Raw genomic sequence first — 21,820 nt, 5'->3', positions numbered from 1 at the left:
AACAAGTCTTCCTTACTTTTTATAAACTTCAAAACCTCTGTCAGTGCGCCCCAGGGCAGCTGTGGCTACAATGTAGCTTACCATCACCAGTGTGTGAATGTGTGTGTGAATGGGTGGATGCCTGAATGTAGTGTAAAGCGCTTTGGGGTCCATAGGGACTAAGTAAAGCGCTATACAAATACAGGCCATAGGGTCTTTGCCTCAGTCTGTCCTTCTGTCTCGTTAATCTCTTAGATCATCAATTTTCTTTTTTCAGTAGCTGATGCAGGGAACCTCTTATAAGCAATACTTTTTCCACTGCGAGATTTCTGCTGCGTATTCAGAGAAGGACAAAATTTGCTGTGACTTTTGCCTTCTCTCACAACATGTTGTTGTAATGCTGTTCATTTCAATGCCTTCATTCATTTTAAGTCCAGAATACGTATGAGTGAAAAAAAAATAACTAGGAAGGTGAAAATTGTAAGAAAGAGAAGTCAACCAGCAGATTAGATTTTACCTAACAAAGTGTCTTCAGGTCAGAGAGAGAGAGAAATAAAAGTACACAACTTTGGTCACATATATTTTGTACTCCACTGTATTGATTTTGTCAAGGTCTGCATTGGCAGACCATGTGGAGTAGAGAATTGAGGACCCAACATAGGACAATTTTAACTGAAAGTAAGACATTTATTGTGTTTGATAAAAAGTATGAAACAAAGGGCTAGGCAAACCAATACGACACTAAACAAAAACCTAAACTGTGGAAACAAGAAAGTAAACATGAAACCTGGTGAGAATTCGTAAATACCTGGAAGCATGAAACCTTGATAACATGGCATAAACATAACAGACGACTTGACAATGAATGCATGACAGTTCATACAGACAGGACTACACAAGAGGGTGACGAGGGAAAAGGAAGCACACGGGCAACACAGCTGGGACGAATAAACATAATAACAAGTCAGGAGGAAGCAAACTGAACACACTGAACATAAGACGCGAGAATGTCAAAGTAAAACAGGAAACACGCAGACCAAGACACACACACTTGACATGGCAATAGGGAAATAGAAACTGGAGATGAGACATGGAAATAAATAAGCAACAAATACAGAGAACATGATGGCTAGGGAGAACACACATGACAGATGGAATGGGAGACAAGGGGAAACATGTAAATAAGAGGTGGAGACAGAGGGAGAGAGGGAGCGAGACACGAAGGGAGACAAAGACATCGCTGAGACACACAAAGGGCGAGGGAGACTTAAACACAAGGGACATGACAGACTCACACGCTGAAGGCACGGCACTATAACCAACATAGTGGGAGAGACACCTACGTGGGAGGAACCTTAACAAGGAAACAGAGAACTCAAACAGAACTAACTGAAGCCTAAACTATACAAACAACATCATAATACAAAAAGGCATGAAACTCAAAATGCTGGGTCAAAAGACCCAGCACATGACAGTAATCCAGTAGAGTCCAGTACAGTACTCATGCGGAAACATCAAAAAGGACAAAATGTTGGACTTCAATACACAGATAAATATTCTGTTAACTTTAAATAATGTGACTGCAATATTCACTGATCATAAGCATCTCTGTCAGGAACCGGCTGTGTGCTGGCAGGAGAGGACCCAAAGGCAGGACTAACAACATGCAGGGATAAATTCAAAACACAGCTTTATTAACAGAATGGCAAAGGGCAATATAAAACTACACTGGGATGAACTAAGGCACAGGGAGGCCACGGGGAAACACACACAACACTGATGGATGACGCACAGAAGGTAATGAGAGACGTGGGAACACACGGGCAGCACAGCTGAGGACAAACACATAACAAGACAGGGAGGACACGGAACTGAAAATACTGACCCAAGACGCGGGCCTTAAACGTAACACAGGAAGGACACAGAGGCAGACCGGAGGGGAGAGAGAGCACAGGGAGAGCATAATGGGCTGTGGAAACATGGAATAAAACTCAAGGGGAAACAAGCCACAGGAACTGAGAACTATATGAACACAGATACACAGAGGGAACACAGGAGCAACGACACGGGGAAATCTAACAACCAAAAGCTAAACATAACAACCTAGGGACTAGAACTAAACTTTAAACTAACAAGGTGGACTAAAACCATAATACAAAATGACAAAACACAAGAAACTGAAACCGCTGGGTCAGAAAACCCAGGATCGTGACAATCTCAGTTAATTGCAATGAGCTGTTAAAAACTGCAGGTGAATTGATGCTGCAAGAATGACCATCCAACAATAACAATCATCCAATTTTTTTTAAAAAGAGGTTAGTGCAAAGAGGTGTCCAAGCAGAATGCTTGAAGAACCATTTTCCTAAATATTACATTTTCAGTATGACCAATATATCTCTTGTTAGGATCCTATTAAAGGTTATGTATTTCTTCAGTCTAGGGGATGTAAGTTCAAATGTTCTCTGTCCCGCAGGTCAATAAAATAAATTTGTCTGCTTCATCCAGTCTCACAATTACTGTTTGCTAATGATTAATCTCTTAAAAACAACAAGTTTACGATGAGGGTTATATTTAAAGGCTGTATTTTATCCTTATAATAAACAAGTACATTTTCAGAAACTGGAAGGTACTACATTTCATATAATGTTGCATACATTTGTGCCATACAGTTATTCACTTAATTCTGTTTACAGGTGTTGGTGGGCCAAAGAGGCAACAGTTCTTAAAAAACATGCAAGTTACCAAAGTCTACTCCTGTCCTTGACCCTAATCCTAGATGGTTCTTCATTAATATACTGGATGTTAAGAGGTTGATCTGAAGGTTATTTTCACAATGAATCAGTCAAACATCTGGTTAAAAATATTTGAAAATAGTGATCCCCATATCCCACTGCCTTAAAACTGACACCAACAGTTCAAAACAAAATAAACTTTCAGAAAAGGGGATTTCACTTATGTTGCTAATATTTTCAGTTGAACTAAGAATCACCAGTGAATTAACTGATTGTGTATTACAGATGACATATACAGACAAGTGCAGTATTATCAGATGTGAAAATCCAAACTAGAACAGTATTAACATTACAAGACATAAAGACACATGGGAACTGGAATGAGTGAGATCACCCCTGCAAAACTTCACAGAGCAACAGCATCACATTTCTGTCATCAAAACCTAATCTTGACGTTAATATGTAGAAGTATGTGATTTAATCACACTGATCACATAAAATCTGTTACAGTCCGGGGCTAGTTTGTTAAGCTAGGTTATTTAGCCACTGTTTACAAGGACTAGCTTATTTATTTAGTATAAAGAAAAGCTAAAGCAGATTTTTAAGCTATGAAATATTGATAACAGAGCTTACCCAAGTCTGTCTTTGCTGCCTTAAGTCACTACAGTTTTAACCACATGTAGTCACAAATGTGAAGTCACTGTGTATAAGCTTTAAGGCATGGTGTAAACAGTTTGGGTTACATGTTTGTAAGTAGAGTTTGTTGAAATCGGAAAATCTTTATTCAGCTTTTTGTCCCATGATTTCAAGCAGGTTATTTGCTAAAAGTGTTGGAAAAACTTTTAAGGTGCAAATTACAGATAACACTTTTTTTACCCTGACATGCATGTAAATAGTGGTAGGAAGACAGAATATATTACAGCGCGTGCTTTAAACATTCAAAAAACATCTGTCCACGTAAGTCAAACAAATCATTAAATGGTTAGTATGCCAACTGCCTTAGTGGATTCATGGCATCAATAAAGACTCATACAGAAATACAGAAAAACATAAACCTGCTTTTTCCTGGTCTAAAACCTCCAACCTGAAAAAAATTGTTCTAATGAACAGTTGTGAGTTGTTCCAAGTCTTGTCTTTTTTCAAGTTCAGAGTCAAGGTAAACTCATTAGCCTCCAACAAGAAGTAGATGTGTTTTGGCCTCTTCCTTACCCCCTCATTCCCACCTCAGCACACTCGTATCACTTCACTGGAGAATTTTCTGTTGCGTGTCAGGCAGGTTGAGGGCCACAAGGCCGCCGCACACCAGCGCAGTAAAGGATAGTAGAATAGGGATGGCTTTGGTGATTCCCACACAGCTAGCAAAGATGGAGCTGCCGAGAACAGCAGCCAGTTTACACAGAGCATTCAGCACACCAGAAGCTGTTGCTCTAAGAGAAAAGATTGACAACAGAATGACATTTTGAAGCAGCCTTATTGAAAATAAAGCTGTCACCAGGACTTTTCATTTCTTAACATTTTAATGTCCAAACAGAAAAAATATGGTTTTGTGTTTTTTCAAGACTGCTGTGCAATCTTTTTCACACATAAACAATATTATACATAAATCATCCTTAAAAAATTAAAGAAATGTGAACAAGGATCCAATGATGAATCACATAAATAATAAATAAATACTGAATTATTGATCTATGGTTTAATACAGCGGTCCCCAACCTTTTTTGCGGCACGGACCGGTTTATGCCCGACAATATTTTCATGGACCGGCCTTTAAGGTGTCGCGGATAAATACAACAAAATAAAACTAGTACCGGTACCGAAAAAAAGACAATTTATTCATAACACACGTGAAAAGACCCAGGAAAACCGAGTAAACGATAAAAACGATAACAAAATAACGCTGAAAACCGATAAAAACCCTGAAAACCATACATTTCACACCTGAGCCTCAACTCTCGCGGCCCCGGTACCAAACGACTCACGGACCGGTACCGGTCCAAGGCCCGGGGGTTGGGGACCGCTGGTTTAATAGGTGGAGATCAGGAACTTTTTGATCTCAAAACTTAAAGTTCACATACAGTTTTTAGTTGCAAGTAAAAAAAAAAGTGATTAAAAAACACAGGCTTATTTTAAATCTGATCCCAGTAGCATATTTGAGCAACAACAACAAAAAAAGAAGAAATAAAAGATTTAAAAAAAGAAGTCTTTGGAATAAAGAAACTTTCAAAATTAAATATTTTAATGTTTTATGTTTACCTATTGAATTTAATATAATGTGTTCAAGTGGTCAGGGATATGTGATATGAGGATATTGTAATCTGCGGTTTTAGGAATGGGAATTTCTCATCAGAAGCACTGATCCATATTTTGTTTGTCCCAAAACAAAATATATATATATTAGGGGTGCAACGATACACAAAATTCACGGTTCGGTTCGATACTTTGGTGTCACGGTTCGATATTTTTTCGATACAAAATAAAATGTTCATGCCTTTTTAATTTGTCATTTATTAAAATTATAAATATATATTTTAACTCAAAAGTACAGTTTTTAAATTTAACCCTAACCCTTGTGCGTGTTTTTTATTTTGACAGCGAATGCGCACCTGCGGACCACTTATGTGCAGCCCTGGTTATTTAGCTCATCATATCGCAGCCACAGAAATTATTTTGTCCATGAAACCATAAAGCTGCACTTTCTTTTTGCCTTATAGTCTGATTTGTCATAACTTTTGTTTTGTGGTAAGCTTTTCTTTGGCTGTCACTTCTTCACCCTGACCTGTCTTATTTGGCTCAGCAGAACTGAAATGCTTTTACACGCTCACTCACATAAGCTCAGCGATTCTCTGCGCGATCAACCTCTCACATGTTTAAGCTTGCTGCGGGAGATTTCACTTGTCATGTTTGCGTAGTAAGCTAACGATTAATAAGACGATGTCAGAGGAATTGGTGCACAAATTATCATCACTCACCAATCAGTACTGTCGCTCTCTATACACAGTTCACGCGATTGCAAAGTGAAAGCAAAAAAACAAGCGCAAATTCAAACGCGATTTATAGAATTGCACCCCTAACATATATATATATATTAGGGGTGCAACGATACTCGTATCGATATTGAACCGTTCGATACAGTGCTTTCGGTTTGGTACGCATGTGTATCGAACAATACAACATTTTTAATTTATTTTATCAACTTTCCTTCTGACGATGCTGTCTGTGTTGAGCGCTCAGTGGATCTGCGCTTGACAGTGCAGCCTAGGCGGAGTAATCGAACGCAGATTCAGTGAGCGCAGGGCAAGCTAGCGAGACAGAAGTTAAGCTCTCCTTGCAACATGGCAAATTGAACCTCCCCCACCCTCATTCAGATCTGGCGTTTGGAACTATTTTGGTTTTCATGTGACGTATGACCCTGAAGGTAAGCGCGTCATGGACTAAAGTCAGACAGTATGTTGGATGTGCCACGCAATGCTCAATTACATGGGTGGGAACTAGTGTGTTAGCGCAGTTAGCTCGTTAACGTGTTGGCCGTCCAGCCCCACGCACGGGGCGATCCGTGGTAGCTCGTTAACGAAGATTTGCCGTGTTGTGGCGTCAACGTCATTTCAACGAGATTAACGCTGACAGCACTAGTGGGAACACAACGAATATGACTGCACATTTACGCCGACATCATCCTAGTGCAAAGACAAGTGGAAGCAGACAAAAACAACAAACACGCATGCTACAAACTTTACCCGAGTCATTTAGACAGCTGTTAGCACATGATTCTCCTTATGGGGACCTGATATGTTTAATATGCTGCTGAGAATATAGCCCAGAAGAAGCGTATAGTATAGCTTTTATTTTGGAAAGAGCCATTTCTCTGTAATAAACTCTCTTTTCCAAAGATGAGTGATTTAAAATATATATTTATAATTTTAATAAATGACAAATTAAAAAGGCATGAACATTTTTTTGTATCGAAAAAATATCGAACCGTGACACCAAAGTATCGAACCGAAACCGAACCGTGAATTTTGTGTATCGTTGCACCCCTAATATATATATATATATATATATATATATATATATATATATATATATATATATATATATATATATATATATATATGTATGCATACATACACTACCATTTTCACTGGTACTGTATGTATGGTTTTTCTTTTTTTTCATGAGTATTTACATTGTAGATTATTACTGAAGACATCAAAACTATGAATGAACACATATGGAATTATGCACTAAACAAAAAAGTGCAAAATAACTCAAAACATGTTTTATATTTTAGATTCTTCAAATTGCCCCCCTTTGCTTTGATTGCTGCTTTGCACACTCTTCTCTCAATGAGCTTCATGAGGTAGTCACTTGAAATGGTTTTTCCAACAGTCTTGAAGGGAGTTCCTAGAACTGGCTCCGGGAGCACTTGTTGGCCCTTTTGCCTCCATCTCATCCCAAATCATCTTGATTGCATTTAGGTCAGGTGACTGTGGAGGCCAGGCAGCCTAGCACAGCACTCCATGACTCTCCTTCTTGGTCAAATAGCCCTTACACAGCCTGGAGGTGTGTTCGGGGTCACTGTCCTGTTGGAAAATAAATAATGGTCCAACTAAACGCAAACTGGATGGGATGGAAATTCGCTGCAGGATGCTGTGGTAGCCATGCTTCAGTGTGCCTTCAATTTTCAAGAAATCCCCAACAGTGTCACCAGCAAAGCACCCCCAGACCATCACACCTCCTCCTCCATGCTTCACGGTGGCAACCATGCATGTAGAGACCATCAGTTCACCTTTTGCATCACACAAAGACACGATAAAAGCCTGATTTGTGCAGTCTTTTCTGAACAATTAAAGTAGAGATGGGTCTGCTACTGGAACTCTGTGTGGCATTTATCTGGACTCTAATCTAAGGTGCTGTTAACTTGAGATTTCTGGGGCTGGTGACTCACATGAATGTATCCTTAGCAGCAGAGGTGACTCAAGAAGTGACATTCAAAGTTTTAGAAATTTTCCAGAGCGACTGATTTTCAGTTCTATCACTTCTGTCAACAGAGCAAATGGTGGCTACTTTCAGGAATCTAATCTTGCTACATAATTCCATATATCTTGCTTCATATATTTGATGTCTTCAGTTTTTAGCTACAATGTAAAAAGTAGTAAAAATAAAGTAAACCATTAAATGAGAGGGTGTGTCCAAACTTTTGGGCTGGTAGTGTCAAAAGCAAGACACTTGTAGTGTGTGTCACACTTTTGACACACACACACACACACACACACACACACACACACACACACACACACACACACGTATATGTGTGTGTATATATAAGAAGAAAAATACTGGTACCTCTTTGAAGCTGGATACAGTTCCACAGTCACCACTTCAATTCCATTCCATGCAGCTGCACTAACACCACAGAACAGACACTGTAGTGCAATGATTGCTGATTGGCTGAAGCTTAGAAACAGGAAGAATGTACAGCCTGCTGAAATCAGCATGGAGCCACCTAAGGAGATCAGAGTTTTGTAATGAGTCCTGTAGAATCAGTATTTTAAATAAATTGATACATATTTATAGAATGCATTAAGAGTTCATTATAACACAAGTTCTAAAATAATGTAATGTGAAGTTATGGCCTATATAAGATAATCAAATATAGATGTGAAGCTAGGTGATATTATGTCCAGAAATGTTTGGACAGTGACACAACATTGTTTCTGAATGCCACCACAGGTATGCAATGAAACAATGAACTGAAATGCAGACTCATAGATTTACGCTCCCTGTAAAAAGAAAATACCCTCTTTAAATTTAAAGTTTAATGTATCAGGATATAATAAAAAAAAAAAGAATCTGGTCCTTAGGAGGTCTTAAAATTGGGTAAACGCAATCTCAGATGACAACTAAAACACCTTATTATTACCTTTATTTAACCAGGAAGCCCCTTTGAGACTCTCAGAAACTTTCAGAAATGCAATAAATACAACACAAAATACAAGCTCTACAACATTACATACGGTACGAAAATATGAAAGATATACATAGTATTCCTTGACTGCATTCCTAACTCCTTTACAAACAAACTTCCATAATTTACCTATGATCTTTACTCTGCCAATCTTCTCCATGTAGAGAGCTGAGATGATGTTGCCTGGCAGCACTGCCAGACTGCCTAGGAAGCTGACCAGGTAGATGAGGACATCATTCTCCTTAGCAGTATCTAGGTGGCAGCCATGCTTGTTGTGTTCAAAGGTGGTGTTCTCCATCTTACAGTCAATAAACTTTGCCTCCCACAGGTCTACAGAGAGCAGAAAGGCTATTATATAATATACTTTACTTATTAGTGTTAATATACTTTAAATGGCTTTTGTGTTTGCAGATGTTTTCGAAACTAAATTACAAGAGCCATTAACTGACACCTCATCATATCTCTAAAAGGTTTATTGACTTGTTTTTACATTTGAATACTGCTATAAATACAATAAATAAACAAACAAAAACCGGAAAAACTGTCTATAACTTTGGGATTTATCAGTCATATTAGTAGTCTCAGATACACGGTTCTACACTATACAGATATAGGAAAACAGTTTTACAATACACAACTGGTAAAAAGTTTTAGCCATTCTGGGTGTGTCTCATTGACTAGCAGCTGGTTCATTTGTGCTGCTAGACACTAATGGAGTGCAGTCAGCTTCTTCAGCCAGTAGGTGGGAATCATGTCAGGGCCTGGTGCTGTCCAACTGTTTCTTGGATCTCTGGATCCTGTTCAGGCAGGTTGCTATGGTCTGCTCTTGGATCCATTACCCCCAATACTCTTGCAGTGCTCGTCACTTCATACCTTGAGTGTATACCTTGAATAGTTTTGTGGAGAACACCAGGTTTATTCTCCTGCCTTCAGTACCTCTTCAGGTGAGTCTTTGCTTGGCAGTTCACAAGGCCTCAGGTATGGACAGCTTGCCGTACTTCTATGGCACCTTCTTCATTGCACCTTTCTGCAACTCCCTTTGTGCTACCTTGATTTTTTTATCTAGTCTCCTTCTCCATGGAGGGTACTGCTCCTTCTGGCTGTTCGTCTTGTATTCAAGCATCTCACTGATTACTGCTGCCGTGGTGTAGATCAGCTGATTAGTCTTGATGATGGTCACAGTAGGAATTGTCCATAGTGCTGCATTCACATCATCTAGTAGACCTTCAGAGGTACTTCACATAATCTACCAGCTGTGGAGGGTCCAGGTTTTAAGCTTCTCCACGATCCTATAATTCAGGTCAATTTCTCTCACATTCAACGATCCTTCTTCCATCGTACTTGGCCCTTGGTACACAATCTCGGGTGGGGGTGATGATGTTATCTCCCCCTGTTGTCCTGGCTCCCTCTTGCCATAGAATATGTGTTGTAACCCATCATTTTCTAGCCATGACAACAGTTCCTTCTTCTGAATGTTGGAACACAGAGCTACATATATTCATTCTTTGCATGTTGTTCTGGGGTCTTTTGTGACATCTTGGATAAGTTCATGGGGTAAATTTCTGTGTCACTTCTGGGAATGTTCACCACTGTTCTATGTTTTACAACAGTGCTCACTCTGGTTTGCCGGAGTCCCACAGCTTCAGAAATGGCTTTGTAACCTTTTTCTGACTCAGAGATTTAGAAACTATATTCTGTGTTTACTTGTATTATCTTTGTCTAATATTTACATTTGTTTGATGACCTGTGTGACAAACATACACAAAAAATAGAAAATCAGGAAGGGGGCAAACACTGTAGTTATGAACTGCGGCTTGAATGACAGGGACATAGAACCTCACAGTTTTAATTACTGTAATTATTATATACATTTTGGTGATAAAAGATTAAAATGTTTAGCTGAAGCCTGTGACTGTTCTCAAACTAATGAAAAATGTGGAACCACATTTCTAAATGAAAATCACTGGAGGCAGACAATTGGAAAGCAGTAGAGTAAACCCTGGTTTAATATTTTCAAAATCGCTGGGATTTCTGTCATCCAAAAAACAAATATTGAAATTATAAATTGACTGGTTCTTACATAGCACTTTTCTACTCCCTCTGAGCACTCAAAGTGCTTTACACATTTTCCTCATTCAACCACACAAGCATTTTTTTTCTATGCAAGTGCTTTCTATCTAACATTCATACTCTGATAGATGCATCAGAGAGTAACTTAAGGTAGGTTTCTCACCCAAGGATATTTGGCATGGAGACTGAAGCAGACAGGGATTGAACCACCAACCTTCCCATTAGTAGGTGACCTGCTGTTCTTCCTGAGCTACAGCCCTCCCAAAAGATTAACATTATATTAAAAGAAAGAAAATGTAGGTATAACGTTCAATAAAGACACCCTTTATAAAAATGTAAAGTTCTCTAGTTATTGCATTGACGAACTTGGATGACGGTGCTGCCTATCCACCTGCCCGCCCAGCAGAGTGACGATAATGCCCTATCAGCCTTTCATACCTGAGGGGTAGAAACCATTTTCACTCACATTCACATTCGTTTCTATACCAAAGCTGCAACCAGTTCCAACAAATTGTCCCATTCAAACTTACCTGTGTTGTAGAAGACAGTGGAGTGGATGGTGCAGTTCTCAAACACTGTTTCAGAGGACCTGATGTTCTCAAAGTGACAGTCTTCAAACAGAGAGTCTTTAAATTTCACTGACTTCATCTCTATATTGATGAACCTATGAGAATGGGATGGACAAAGAGCCTTTCTCAAATCAAAGCACTGACTTGTGTTCTTGAGTTCAAATTTACCTCAGAAATATAAATCCTTAGGGACAGAAGGGCAATTTCAAAATAGAACCACAGCTTTCTTGGTAAATGTTACATATCAACACGTCAGTACCTGACTGCACCGAAACAAAATTATCTACAATCAAAAACTCCACTACAGGTATGTTTCCTTAACAGGTACTTAAACGAGGGAGAAGAAACTATTTAAGGGACTCATTTTATCAGTTTCTGTTTAAGCTGAATAACTAAATAACTAAGTGGAATAACTAAAGCAGAGTTTTGTCTCCAGAGGGTCCCTGCATACAGGGTAGTGTTTCTGAAGTTTCAGGAAGTAAGAAGTAAGCATACATTTTATGTGCCTAGTTTTTTAAGTGTGTTGTTTGTAGGTGACAACAATTTAGAAAGTGCTGGAAAAGAGTTTTTAAAGGGATGAAATGATGACCATAAAGTCAATTTTTGAAGAAGACAATATTCACATAGGGTGTAGGTATGGTTTCAAGCAGCATTGTAAATACATAATGCACCATACTAACGTTGTATTTTCCTGCCTAACCCTAACCCAAATCCATGAGCATCACAGCAAAATTTATTCTAGTTTGCATTTCATCTGTTCCTGTTTCAGGTAGGTCATGACCAGTCGTTCCTCAAGCTTAGCTGTTGGCAGATTTCTCATATTTGAATCAGAAGAAGATAATGATTTAATTAGAACTTGGCTATATATAAGTTTTAAAGGATGCTATATAAAGGATGCTCAATAATCTACAAGAACACAAGTACAGGTGAGAATACAGATTGAGAAATGGAAAACATGGACTCTCACTTCTATTGCTATCAGCACAGAATCAGAATGGACAGTGGGCATAAATCCAAAACTGACACAAGTTGAAGCATGCAAAAGCATGTTGGAGTGAAAATGGTGGAACAATCTTCATGGCAATACAATGTATGAAAAAAGAAGCCCTGTTATAATCATGTGGTTCATGTCAAACTGAAAGTTAAACCCGATTCTGTGCATTTTATTCTAAAAGAGCATAGAAGTTTGTAAAATATATAACAAAATATACATTATATCTGTACTTAAAACTTGAAGATGCATTCCCTTATTTGGGAATGCTAAGGTTCAGCTGTGAATGGTACCTGCACAAGTGTAGAGCTCTAGCTCTAACCCCTATGTTAAAATACCCAGAGTTAGAGTATTAAGTATAGGTGAATATTGGTTTGCTGTTGTTGTTGTTTGTTTTTTAATATATATTTGGTAATACGAACAAATTGCAGCGATATGTTTTGGCAACAGCTGTATTTGAAGCTTTAGCTCAACTCTGAAGACAGATAAAAACATCCGATGCCTGTGGATGTCCTTTTTAATAACTTGTCCTTCAGAGTCAGAGGTACAGCCCAAATCACAAATTGCCCTTAATTTAACCAAAACATATTACATCTCAATCCCTGTCCATTCCAAGCTATTTTTATTCAGTCAAATACCAACTCACCCTTTTTAGTTTTCACCTGTAGGAACTATTTTATGACAAACTGAGCCAGGAATCACACGGTACAGCAAGGGTTCTGTGGTTCTTTAGGCTTATGCCAAGAAAGCATACCAGTAACAAGCCAGAAAAATTTCAAGACTAAATCATATTCTTATATTTATCGCTGTGCAGGAGGATATTAATACTTATCTATCTGAATCATTGTAGGGTCTTTACCTTACAATAATAAAGCACTTTGAGGCAACTGTTGTTGTGATTTGGTGTTTAAAAAAAATAAAATTGAACTGAATGTTATTGAATTGATTTGAAAGTGTGTCAAATAAATATCTAAACGAATCACAAGCTGACCCTCATCCTTACTAGCAGAACTAGCTATTGCCACACTGGTGCTTAAGGTATCCACTAGATGACATCTGAGTAATAAATGGTGCAGCCAGTAGCATCACTGGTGCAAATGTTAGCTGAAATGGCTGTGTGGGACCCAGAGCAAGCATGGGTTGAAGCACCTAGAGTCGCTGCAGGCTTTGTTGGACAAGTAGACCAAGCTGCTGCAGAGCCTGCTGTCCCGGTTGGGAATGGCAACCTCTCCACCTTCGGTCTTCAAGGTCATAGTAGTAAAAGGTGCTTTGGTTGTTCACTTAGAGTAGAAAAGGGCTATATAAATACCAGTACATTTACCATTTTCAAAGCAGACAGGACTGTGCGTTTTTCGCCCTACTGAAGGATGCTGCCAAGGTGACTGGAGCTGGGGGAGTCTGAATGAGAAAAATGGCTGCTGGAGCTGATGGTGACAGATATTCATTTATATGCTTCCACTGCAGACATCAGAATAGGTGAGGATGTGGCCATCATGCTAGCTACCATGTACCCGTACCCAACCTGCAGAACAAACACCTGCCACCCGTCCCAGGCATTTCCAGAATGAGTGTACACTCAAAGAGGTTGGTCAGGTGGTCTGGGCCACCAGCTCTCCAAGGCTCAGGATGAACATACACCATCCAGTAAGAATGCAATGAGGTATATGGGGTATACACCAAATCTGAAGAAATCTCTGGAGATCTACCTTTGGCGGCCCATACCCTGGGAGGGGTGACGGGCAGTAGTAGTATACGCCAGGCATGAGTGGATTCAGGCTGTACACAGTCACTAATCCACCAGAGCCTGGTTCAGAACCTGAGCTATGGTGGAGTTATTGTGTGTGGATTTTAAGCATGAACATAATAATGTTCACAGTTGTCCCATAGTGCCGGTGAAAATTAAATAGAGGGCCAAAACAGAATCAAGGCCGCAAATAGTTCCTGCCTTGCGCAGCTGCTGATTTTGTAAATAGACTGGCTGGGGTCTACCGGTAGCGTCTCCTTTCAGGCCAGGATAGACGAATGTCACCGAGCAGTGACTAAGTTTGTGGTCAAAGGCTTGCACCCATTTGCCACAGCAGATGCCCCGATTTTCGGTAAGTGAATGTGTTTAATTGTAGGCAGGGACATTACTGGATATTCTTGTGTAATTGCTACAGAATAATTTATGTTATACTTTGTTATTGCTACAGAAGAATGTTTATTTTATTATTTTACATTTGCAATTTTTTTTCCTGGGGACCCTGTGACACCCCATTGAAGAGCCATAGGCTGGGGGGCTGGGAGGAGGTGCTGGCCGTTAGATTGGGGTCTGGGATGCGGGGCCTCCCTGCTACTGCAGATAAGGAGGTGGTCCGCTTGCCTCCACCCCAGAGAGAAGGGTTACATCTCCTGGGTCTAGGTGCGGCTTGCCCCTCTGGGGGCGGTGGTACCTGGACCTGGGATATAGAGTATGTTTGGGGAGTGTGACTGTCTGTGCAGTGTCTATTTGTGTCTGTCTACACGTTGGGTGAGTGCCGAGTATTTGGTTGTGCATATGGGGGTAGGAATGCACGTCTGTGTCCGCGTGTGCCTGTTCGTCTGTTCGTCTGTGTCTATATGTCAGGTTGGGTCTTAGACTCAACCTCTCTGGGTACATCTCAGGCCCTCTAAAGTACGGAGGCCTATCTCCCCTCACCACACTCCCTTCAGGTGGCTGATGCCCTCAGACGTTGGTGTGTTGGTGGTTCTTGTCGACTGGGGCTGGGCGCTCATGTATGTACCGGCTCACTCCTGGTGGCTGATTGGCAGGGCCTGGCGCCTGTGACCCGGCTGGGCCCCTTCCGGGGGGTGGGGTGCCCTCAGGCCTCTGGGCCTGAAGCTCGGTCCTCTCTGGCACAGCTGGCTGCCGGCAGAGCCTGCGGGCACGCCACTGCAACCCCCTCTGGCCTCTGCTCCGTAGCTGCGGGGTGACCTCTCATTTGGGGCTCTACTCAGCTCTTCCCAGGAGGGTGGCACGGTTCCCCCCCCCCCCCCCCTTTTTGGTGGTCCTCCTCGGGTCCTTGTACTCTGGGGCCTCTGGATATCTGGGGCCTGGATCTCCTCCATACCTGCTTCATACCCTGGTGGACGGGGCTATGGCTCCCCACACTCCCTAGCAGATCGTTACATGGAGAAACCTTTGGAATACAAGCATGCTGATCCACACAGGTGTGCACACAGGTGTACACACGGGTGTTCACAGACGCGGACTACACCTTTCTTGGCTGCTGCCTCAAAGCATATTGTGCGCTGTCTATCTTGCGTACTGCACAATAGCGTTTAATATTTAGTATCTACTGTTATCTACTGCTAGCTAGTTTATTGTGATGGTGTTATATTTATTATGTTGCTCTTTTTTTGTTTGCTTTGTCTTCTGTTTTTTTTTCTCCATACAGGTGATCCAGGTGTTTTGTTTGTTTTTCTTTCTTTCTTCCTGTTAGGATGCCTGGGTCGTTGACCCAGGGTTTTGAGTTTATATATTATTTATCATTTCTATGCTTTGGTTTCTTTGTTAGAGTCATGTCTTATGGGTTGTCTTTGTGTAATCCTTAGTTGCTGTCTCCCCTGTCCGCTATATCCCCATGTCCAGTCAGTGTCTGTGTCTGCCCTGGTCCCACGTCTCTGTTCCCTCTGTTGTAGTGCCTGCATGTGAGTCTGTGTCTTTGGTTCAGTCTGTGTTATGTGTTTCCTGTTTTACTTTGAAAGTCCATGTCTGATGTTAATGTATCTGGTTTTGCTTCCCCTTGTCTTGTTAGGCCTGATTTGCCCCAGCTGTGTTTCCCTCCTGTTACCCATTCCCTGATTGCTCCCTCTGTGTATTTAAGCCCTGTGTTTCTCTGTGTCTGTGTTGTGATCTACCGTTTACCTAGCTGTGTGTTCTGTCAGTCCTCTGGTGTAAGTTTATGTTGATTTTTTCCAGTTATGTTATATTTGAGTTTAACATTAAAGCTGTTTTGAGTTCACATCTGTCTCCGGAGTCTGCACCTTGGGTCCTTTTCCTGTCTGCACACAGCCACTCATAACACTTCCCCCCCTTTCTCACCGTCTCTTCTCCCCTCTGGTTTTCTCTCTCTCCCTCTCTTTCTTTCATTCTTTCTCCCTGTCCTATCCCCCAGTCATGTCTGTCCCGTTTGTAGCAACCGAAAATAAAATAAATACATAATTATAATAAAGGTCAATCAAATGGACCAATGTGGCAAGGCCATGACAATCCACTTGGTAAAATAAATCCGCTTGGCATCTTTCTTGGTCTTAAGACAACAATTCTGATGGCTAAAGATCCAAACGGGACACAAAAAAAAAAAAAAAAGAAGAGCCATAGGCTGGATCTCTTAAGATCTCACTGTTGGGTTTGTAAGGCCATGTTACTCCTAAATTTCTATCTTGTTCAAAGAGAAGATATAAAACAAAGTTCTAAGGTATTCGACCTGTGTGTTCTCCTTTTTTAAAAAGAATCGTTAAGAGAATCGATAAGAGAATCGATAAAGAATCGAATCGTTAAACAGAATCGAAAATGGAATCGCAATCGTGAAAATCTTATCAATACCCACCCATTATTTCCTCTCATAGGAATCCTGAAAGAGATTCTGATGGACCAGAGCACATCATTCATGTTCCACACACTGAGAGAGCTTTATGAATTCCTGTGTATTATGTCTATTCTGACCAGTGGATATCACCCCTACACAGATGGCCTGTTGAAGCAGCTGAATAAGACTCTAAAACCCACAATTCATAAGTTCATTAGTGATGATGAACACTACTAGGACCATTGATTGTATTGGTGATTGGATCTTCTGTTGCTTGCAGTGCAGAAGGTACTGCAGGCCTCCAATTCCCTTTCCCTGTGAAATGCTATTTGCCTGGATACCACAAGATAAAGTGCTTATGTTACTCCATTACTCCACCACTAAATTATTTGCCAAGTGGCAAGGGCCCTTCAAAGTCACATGGCAAATGAATGATGAAGATTATGAGGTGATGCCAACTGACAGGGCAGGAGCAAGGCAAATTTATTATCCCAATCATGGAGACTGGTGAAGACTGTCTAATGAGCCTGGCGAATGATAGATTGATCGATTTACAGGCAGACAAACAAATTCTATCAGTCTTGCTATGCTCCTTTGTGATGGCCTACAGAACAGATGTTTCTGAATTGCAGCAGCCCTTTGCTGATGTGTTCTCCCCTCTACCAGATTGCACTAACCTCATACACATCATTGTGAGACTGCCTGGGTGCTTTTTCACATCACTGGATTTAAGGGCTACTGGTAGATTCCCTTGTCTCTAGAGTTTGCTTTTACCTATACCTAAGTAGTTTTATCTAAAATTCACACACTTGCACTCCGATGGATGAATCAGGGGAAGCTCGGGCTTCAGTATCTGTCCAGAAGGAAGTGAGGATAACATCACCAAGCCTCTGATTGTTAGGTTACTGGCTCGATCACTTTAAGCACAGATGACACAGGCAGTGTCCACATGGACCGTCATGCACACAGTCTCTATGACTATGCATGTGAATTATTTAGAATTTAGTGATTCTGATTTCCTTATCGATCACTTAACAATTTCCTCCCAGGAGAAAGTAAGTTGTTGCACTACTCATTACATCACTTTGCATTTCTCCATAAAATGATCTAAAATGCATTGTCTCATATTTACCATTTAACAATATAAACTTATCAGCTACAGTCCCACACACCAACACAAATCCCTATTTTAATGAAGATCTTTCTCTTAGACCGGACAGGACAAAAGAAACCATTCTTTCCTTAGTTCAGACAGGAGATCATCTTAGAAGAGCCACCTCGACGGGACAAGTCTCGGCTGTCCATCTGCATCTAAACGACAAAGGTCACTCTTTTGAGGACGTCAATGTTCACATTTTGGACAGAGAAGACAGTGAAAGAGGAGTGAAAGAAGCCATCTATGTCCACTGTGAACAACCATCTTTGAACAGAGGTGGTGGTTTACAACACCAACTGTCTGCCATCTATAATCCAGTTTTGAGATCCCTTCCCAGACGGAATAACGCCCACTCACATCCTGGGCCATTTGACCTCAGTACATCCCATGATAAGGTGGGGCCAGGTTTCACAATGGGTTCACACGAAACCTTGGCTGATTGTGACCCACACCCGTTTTCACATCTTGATTAGGTAGAGGGTCAATAGGGGGTCCATGTCCCTGTTGGAGACACTCCCATAGGCCTTAAAATCTGGGACTCTCCACCAGTTGCTCTTAGAACTGAAGAAGCTTCTCAGATGAGAGGTGAAACAGCAGCGAATGAATATTAAATTACAGCATATTTAAGTAGATAAACCTCAAGCCAGCAGTGAATTTAAGCAGCATTAAAGCTTACTTGTCACGGATGTATTCTACTTCTTCATGGATCTGGTTCTCCAAAGGAAAGTCAAAAATCATGTTCTCCACTCGTTTTTTATGGATAACCTAGAGAGAAACAAAACAATGAAAATCTGTTTTCTGTGCTCAAATCTTGTTTGATTCATTTTGACTTAACCCTTTAAAGCCAAGTTTATTATATTCAATATGTGAGTTTTTGTAAGTGGTTTGCCTTCTGTGTCATCAGGGTGAATTTTTGTTGTTGTTGTTTTTACCCCCAAAAAGCTGAAATAAATGTTAAAATATATTTTGCAAAAAATACACATAGCTAAAAAAAAACAAAAAAAAAAACGCCTGATGTAGCATATATGGTACAAATTAATATATAAAACACATATACAAAATAATACATCAACCAGATTTGAAATGATATTGTATTAAGACTCTTTTATGAGTAGATGACATTACCTGGACCTTAGACACATACTCTTCATGCTGAAGGTGTTTGATCATGTCAGGGAACCACACAGACAAGCCATAAAAGCTGTAAAAAAACATGAGACGCTGAATTAACAAAAGGTTAAGAATAAAAGTGACTCGTCCTCATATCACTTTAGACTCTAGACTCTATTTTGGATTCTGACATGTGTGTGTGCAATGTTGCCATATTTCATTCCCATATCTGTTGTGAGGTAATACCGTATACAATTCATGTTAGGGTAATTATTTCCTCAGTGATCTAAAAACCAGGGAGCAAATATTTAGAACGAATTCTCTGCTTCGCTGACCCACCTGTGGGTGGAGTTTCTCCTGGAGGCTGTCCTTTCTATACCTGCTCATCAAGCTCTTGGTAGACAACTATTTAAAGATTTCCCAAATTATAACTCTATTAAGAAACCGTGCAGGTAAGCTACCTGAACCCTACTCCCACAATAGTATTACATCTTTACTGTGACTCTGAATCCTGCTGCTCCTCTGAAAAAGAAAGTCTCTAGTAAGAAGTACTTGACTCCCTGGTGTAACTCTAAGATGTGCACCTTAAAGCAGATAACCATAAGCTGGAGATGAAATGGTGTATCACTTATTTATCAGATCTTCATTTAGTCTGGAAAAATGGATCGCTGCTCTTTAAAACAGCCCTAAACCTGGAAAATCTTACTATTCTCAGTAATTGTCAATAGCATAAATCTTACTAATCTTACTATTGAAGAAAAAACAACACCAGATTTTTCTTCAGCATTGTAGCCATGGTGACAAAATGTCAAAGGTCTGTTGAGCGAACCATTCCTTTAACTTCCTAGGACCTGGCGTCCACATATGTGGACATCACATTTTGGGTTGTTTAGACCAAAATACTATATTTTGCTCTACAAGGGCCTGATATCCGCTTACAAGGACATCATGCTGCCACTGTTCTATTGAAATTTTAAACAAATATCCTCATATGTGGATCTCATTTTTGCCAGAAACAAAAATCAGGTAAAAAAAAAAATCTGGCAATTCTTTGTTTTTACATTCATCAGGTCCCAATCAGCCCAAATATCAAAGAGAATTAAAAGATGCATGCCATTGGAAGAGTTCGGATCTTAGGAGATTAACCTTAATTAGTAACAACTTAATGAATTTCTTTACAAATAACTTATTATCACACCTTTGGCAGTTTTAGCCATTTTGACCACGTGTCTCTGTCTTATCTGGGGCAAATTGTTACCCAAATCAAGTCTGGCTCTCCCAGTGATGTCCTTCGCCATCGCTTTTTTAAAAGAAGTTTGGGACACTATTGGACCTTATATTCAAAGGCTTATGAACAGCAGCCTGACTTTAGGTGATGTACCTGTAACTTTTAAACAGGCAGTGGTCCAGCTTCTGCTGAAACGCCCTGGCCTGGATGCCTCTTTGTTGTATAATTTCAGAACTATTTCAAAGCTTCCTTTTGTTCCTAAAATTTTGGAAACGTAGTGTCTTCACAGCTGCAGACTTTTTTAAACAGTCAAAAAAAAAATTGCAGTATTTCAATCAGGTTTTAAAGCACTTCACACCACAGAGTCTGCACTTTTGAGAGTTTTTAATGATATTTTACTAACTGCTGACTCTGGGAATTCCGTGTTATTTGTGCTTTTGAATCTCACAGCAGCTTTTGATGCCGTAGATCACAACATTTTAATTTCTCGTGTAGAACATCATGTTGGAATTAGAGGCACAGCCTTGGAGTGGTTCAGGTCATATCTGTTTGACAGAAGTTTCTCAGTCTCACTTGGTAAATTTTATTCATCCTCTGCCCCCCTCCCATGTGGTGTACCTCAAGGATCCATCCTCGGGCCCCTTCTTTTTAGCATTTATTTACTTCCTTTTGGCCATATTATTAAAAACAAACAAACATAAAGTGTCATTTTATTGTTATGCAGATGACTGTCAGATTTATCTACCCCTGAAACTGTCATGGTCCCCGTGTCTCTCTGGCTGGCTCACACTGGCTACAGGTTTTGTTTTTGTTTTTCTCTTCCTCTCTGCCTCTCCCTCGCTCCTCTCTGCCTGGGCAGAGCTGGTTACAGGCTCTCGCGCTTGGCCCACACACCTGTGTGATTGTCACCACTTGCTGCTGATCTGGCTGATTTCCCAAGCTACTATTTAAGGCAGTGGCACAGAGCAGTTCGCCGCTGGAACGTTGAATCTCCTGAATATCCCCCTCCTGGACCAGATTACGGACCCTTCCTGTGTGTGGTGGTGTGAGTGAAGATTTGGGAGCCAGTGTGGCTGATGAGGAGTGAGTGTGTGGATTACCCCCTCTCCCTGGAGCCCTGGACCCCCCTCCCAGTTCACTGTACATATATATAGCACTGAGGTGTTCCCCGTTGTTAATAAACTGTCTTCTTTTGACTGTCTTCAAAAAACTCTGTCTGCTTGTAAGTCTGTCTGGTAGCCATGACAGAAACATAATGACCCTAACTCCCTCAGGCCTATTTTAGAATGCCTCAGAGCATGGCTGGCTCTGAATTTTTTTTAAATTTTAATGAAAAGAAGACTGAGGTCATTATATTTGGGCCGAGTGGCCCTGGTGTCCCACCACCTAACTTAGGTCCTCTTACATCCTGTGTCAAACCAATTGCCAGCAACCTTGGAGTAAAAATTGACACAGCACTTAAAATGGCCA

General features: G+C 40.5%; 1 protein-coding gene across 1 annotated transcript in view; it reads right to left on the bottom strand.

Moving 5' to 3' along the window:
• Positions 1-3,852: 3,852 nt before the first annotated feature.
• The window catches only part of LOC120730344 (synaptic vesicle glycoprotein 2B-like), a 40,440-nt gene continuing 22,472 nt past the window's right edge, over positions 3,853-21,820 (bottom strand). Inside the window, exons 11-16 of the mRNA XM_040026692.1 lie at positions 19,138-19,213; positions 18,689-18,777; positions 11,277-11,410; positions 8,806-9,006; positions 8,055-8,214; positions 3,853-4,138 (exon numbers count right to left, since the gene is read on the bottom strand). Of these exons, the coding sequence (XP_039882626.1) occupies positions 3,955-4,138; positions 8,055-8,214; positions 8,806-9,006; positions 11,277-11,410; positions 18,689-18,777; positions 19,138-19,213 (844 nt within the window). The 3' untranslated portion in view covers positions 3,853-3,954. The remainder of the gene's footprint in view (positions 4,139-8,054; positions 8,215-8,805; positions 9,007-11,276; positions 11,411-18,688; positions 18,778-19,137; positions 19,214-21,820) is intronic.

This window comes from Simochromis diagramma, unplaced genomic scaffold (assembly GCF_900408965.1).
Source record: "Simochromis diagramma unplaced genomic scaffold, fSimDia1.1 OVJJ01000293.1, whole genome shotgun sequence".
Lineage (NCBI taxonomy): Eukaryota > Metazoa > Chordata > Actinopteri > Cichliformes > Cichlidae > Simochromis > Simochromis diagramma.
Note: the sequence above shows the minus strand (reverse complement) of the source record. Positions and strands in the feature narration are given on the sequence as shown.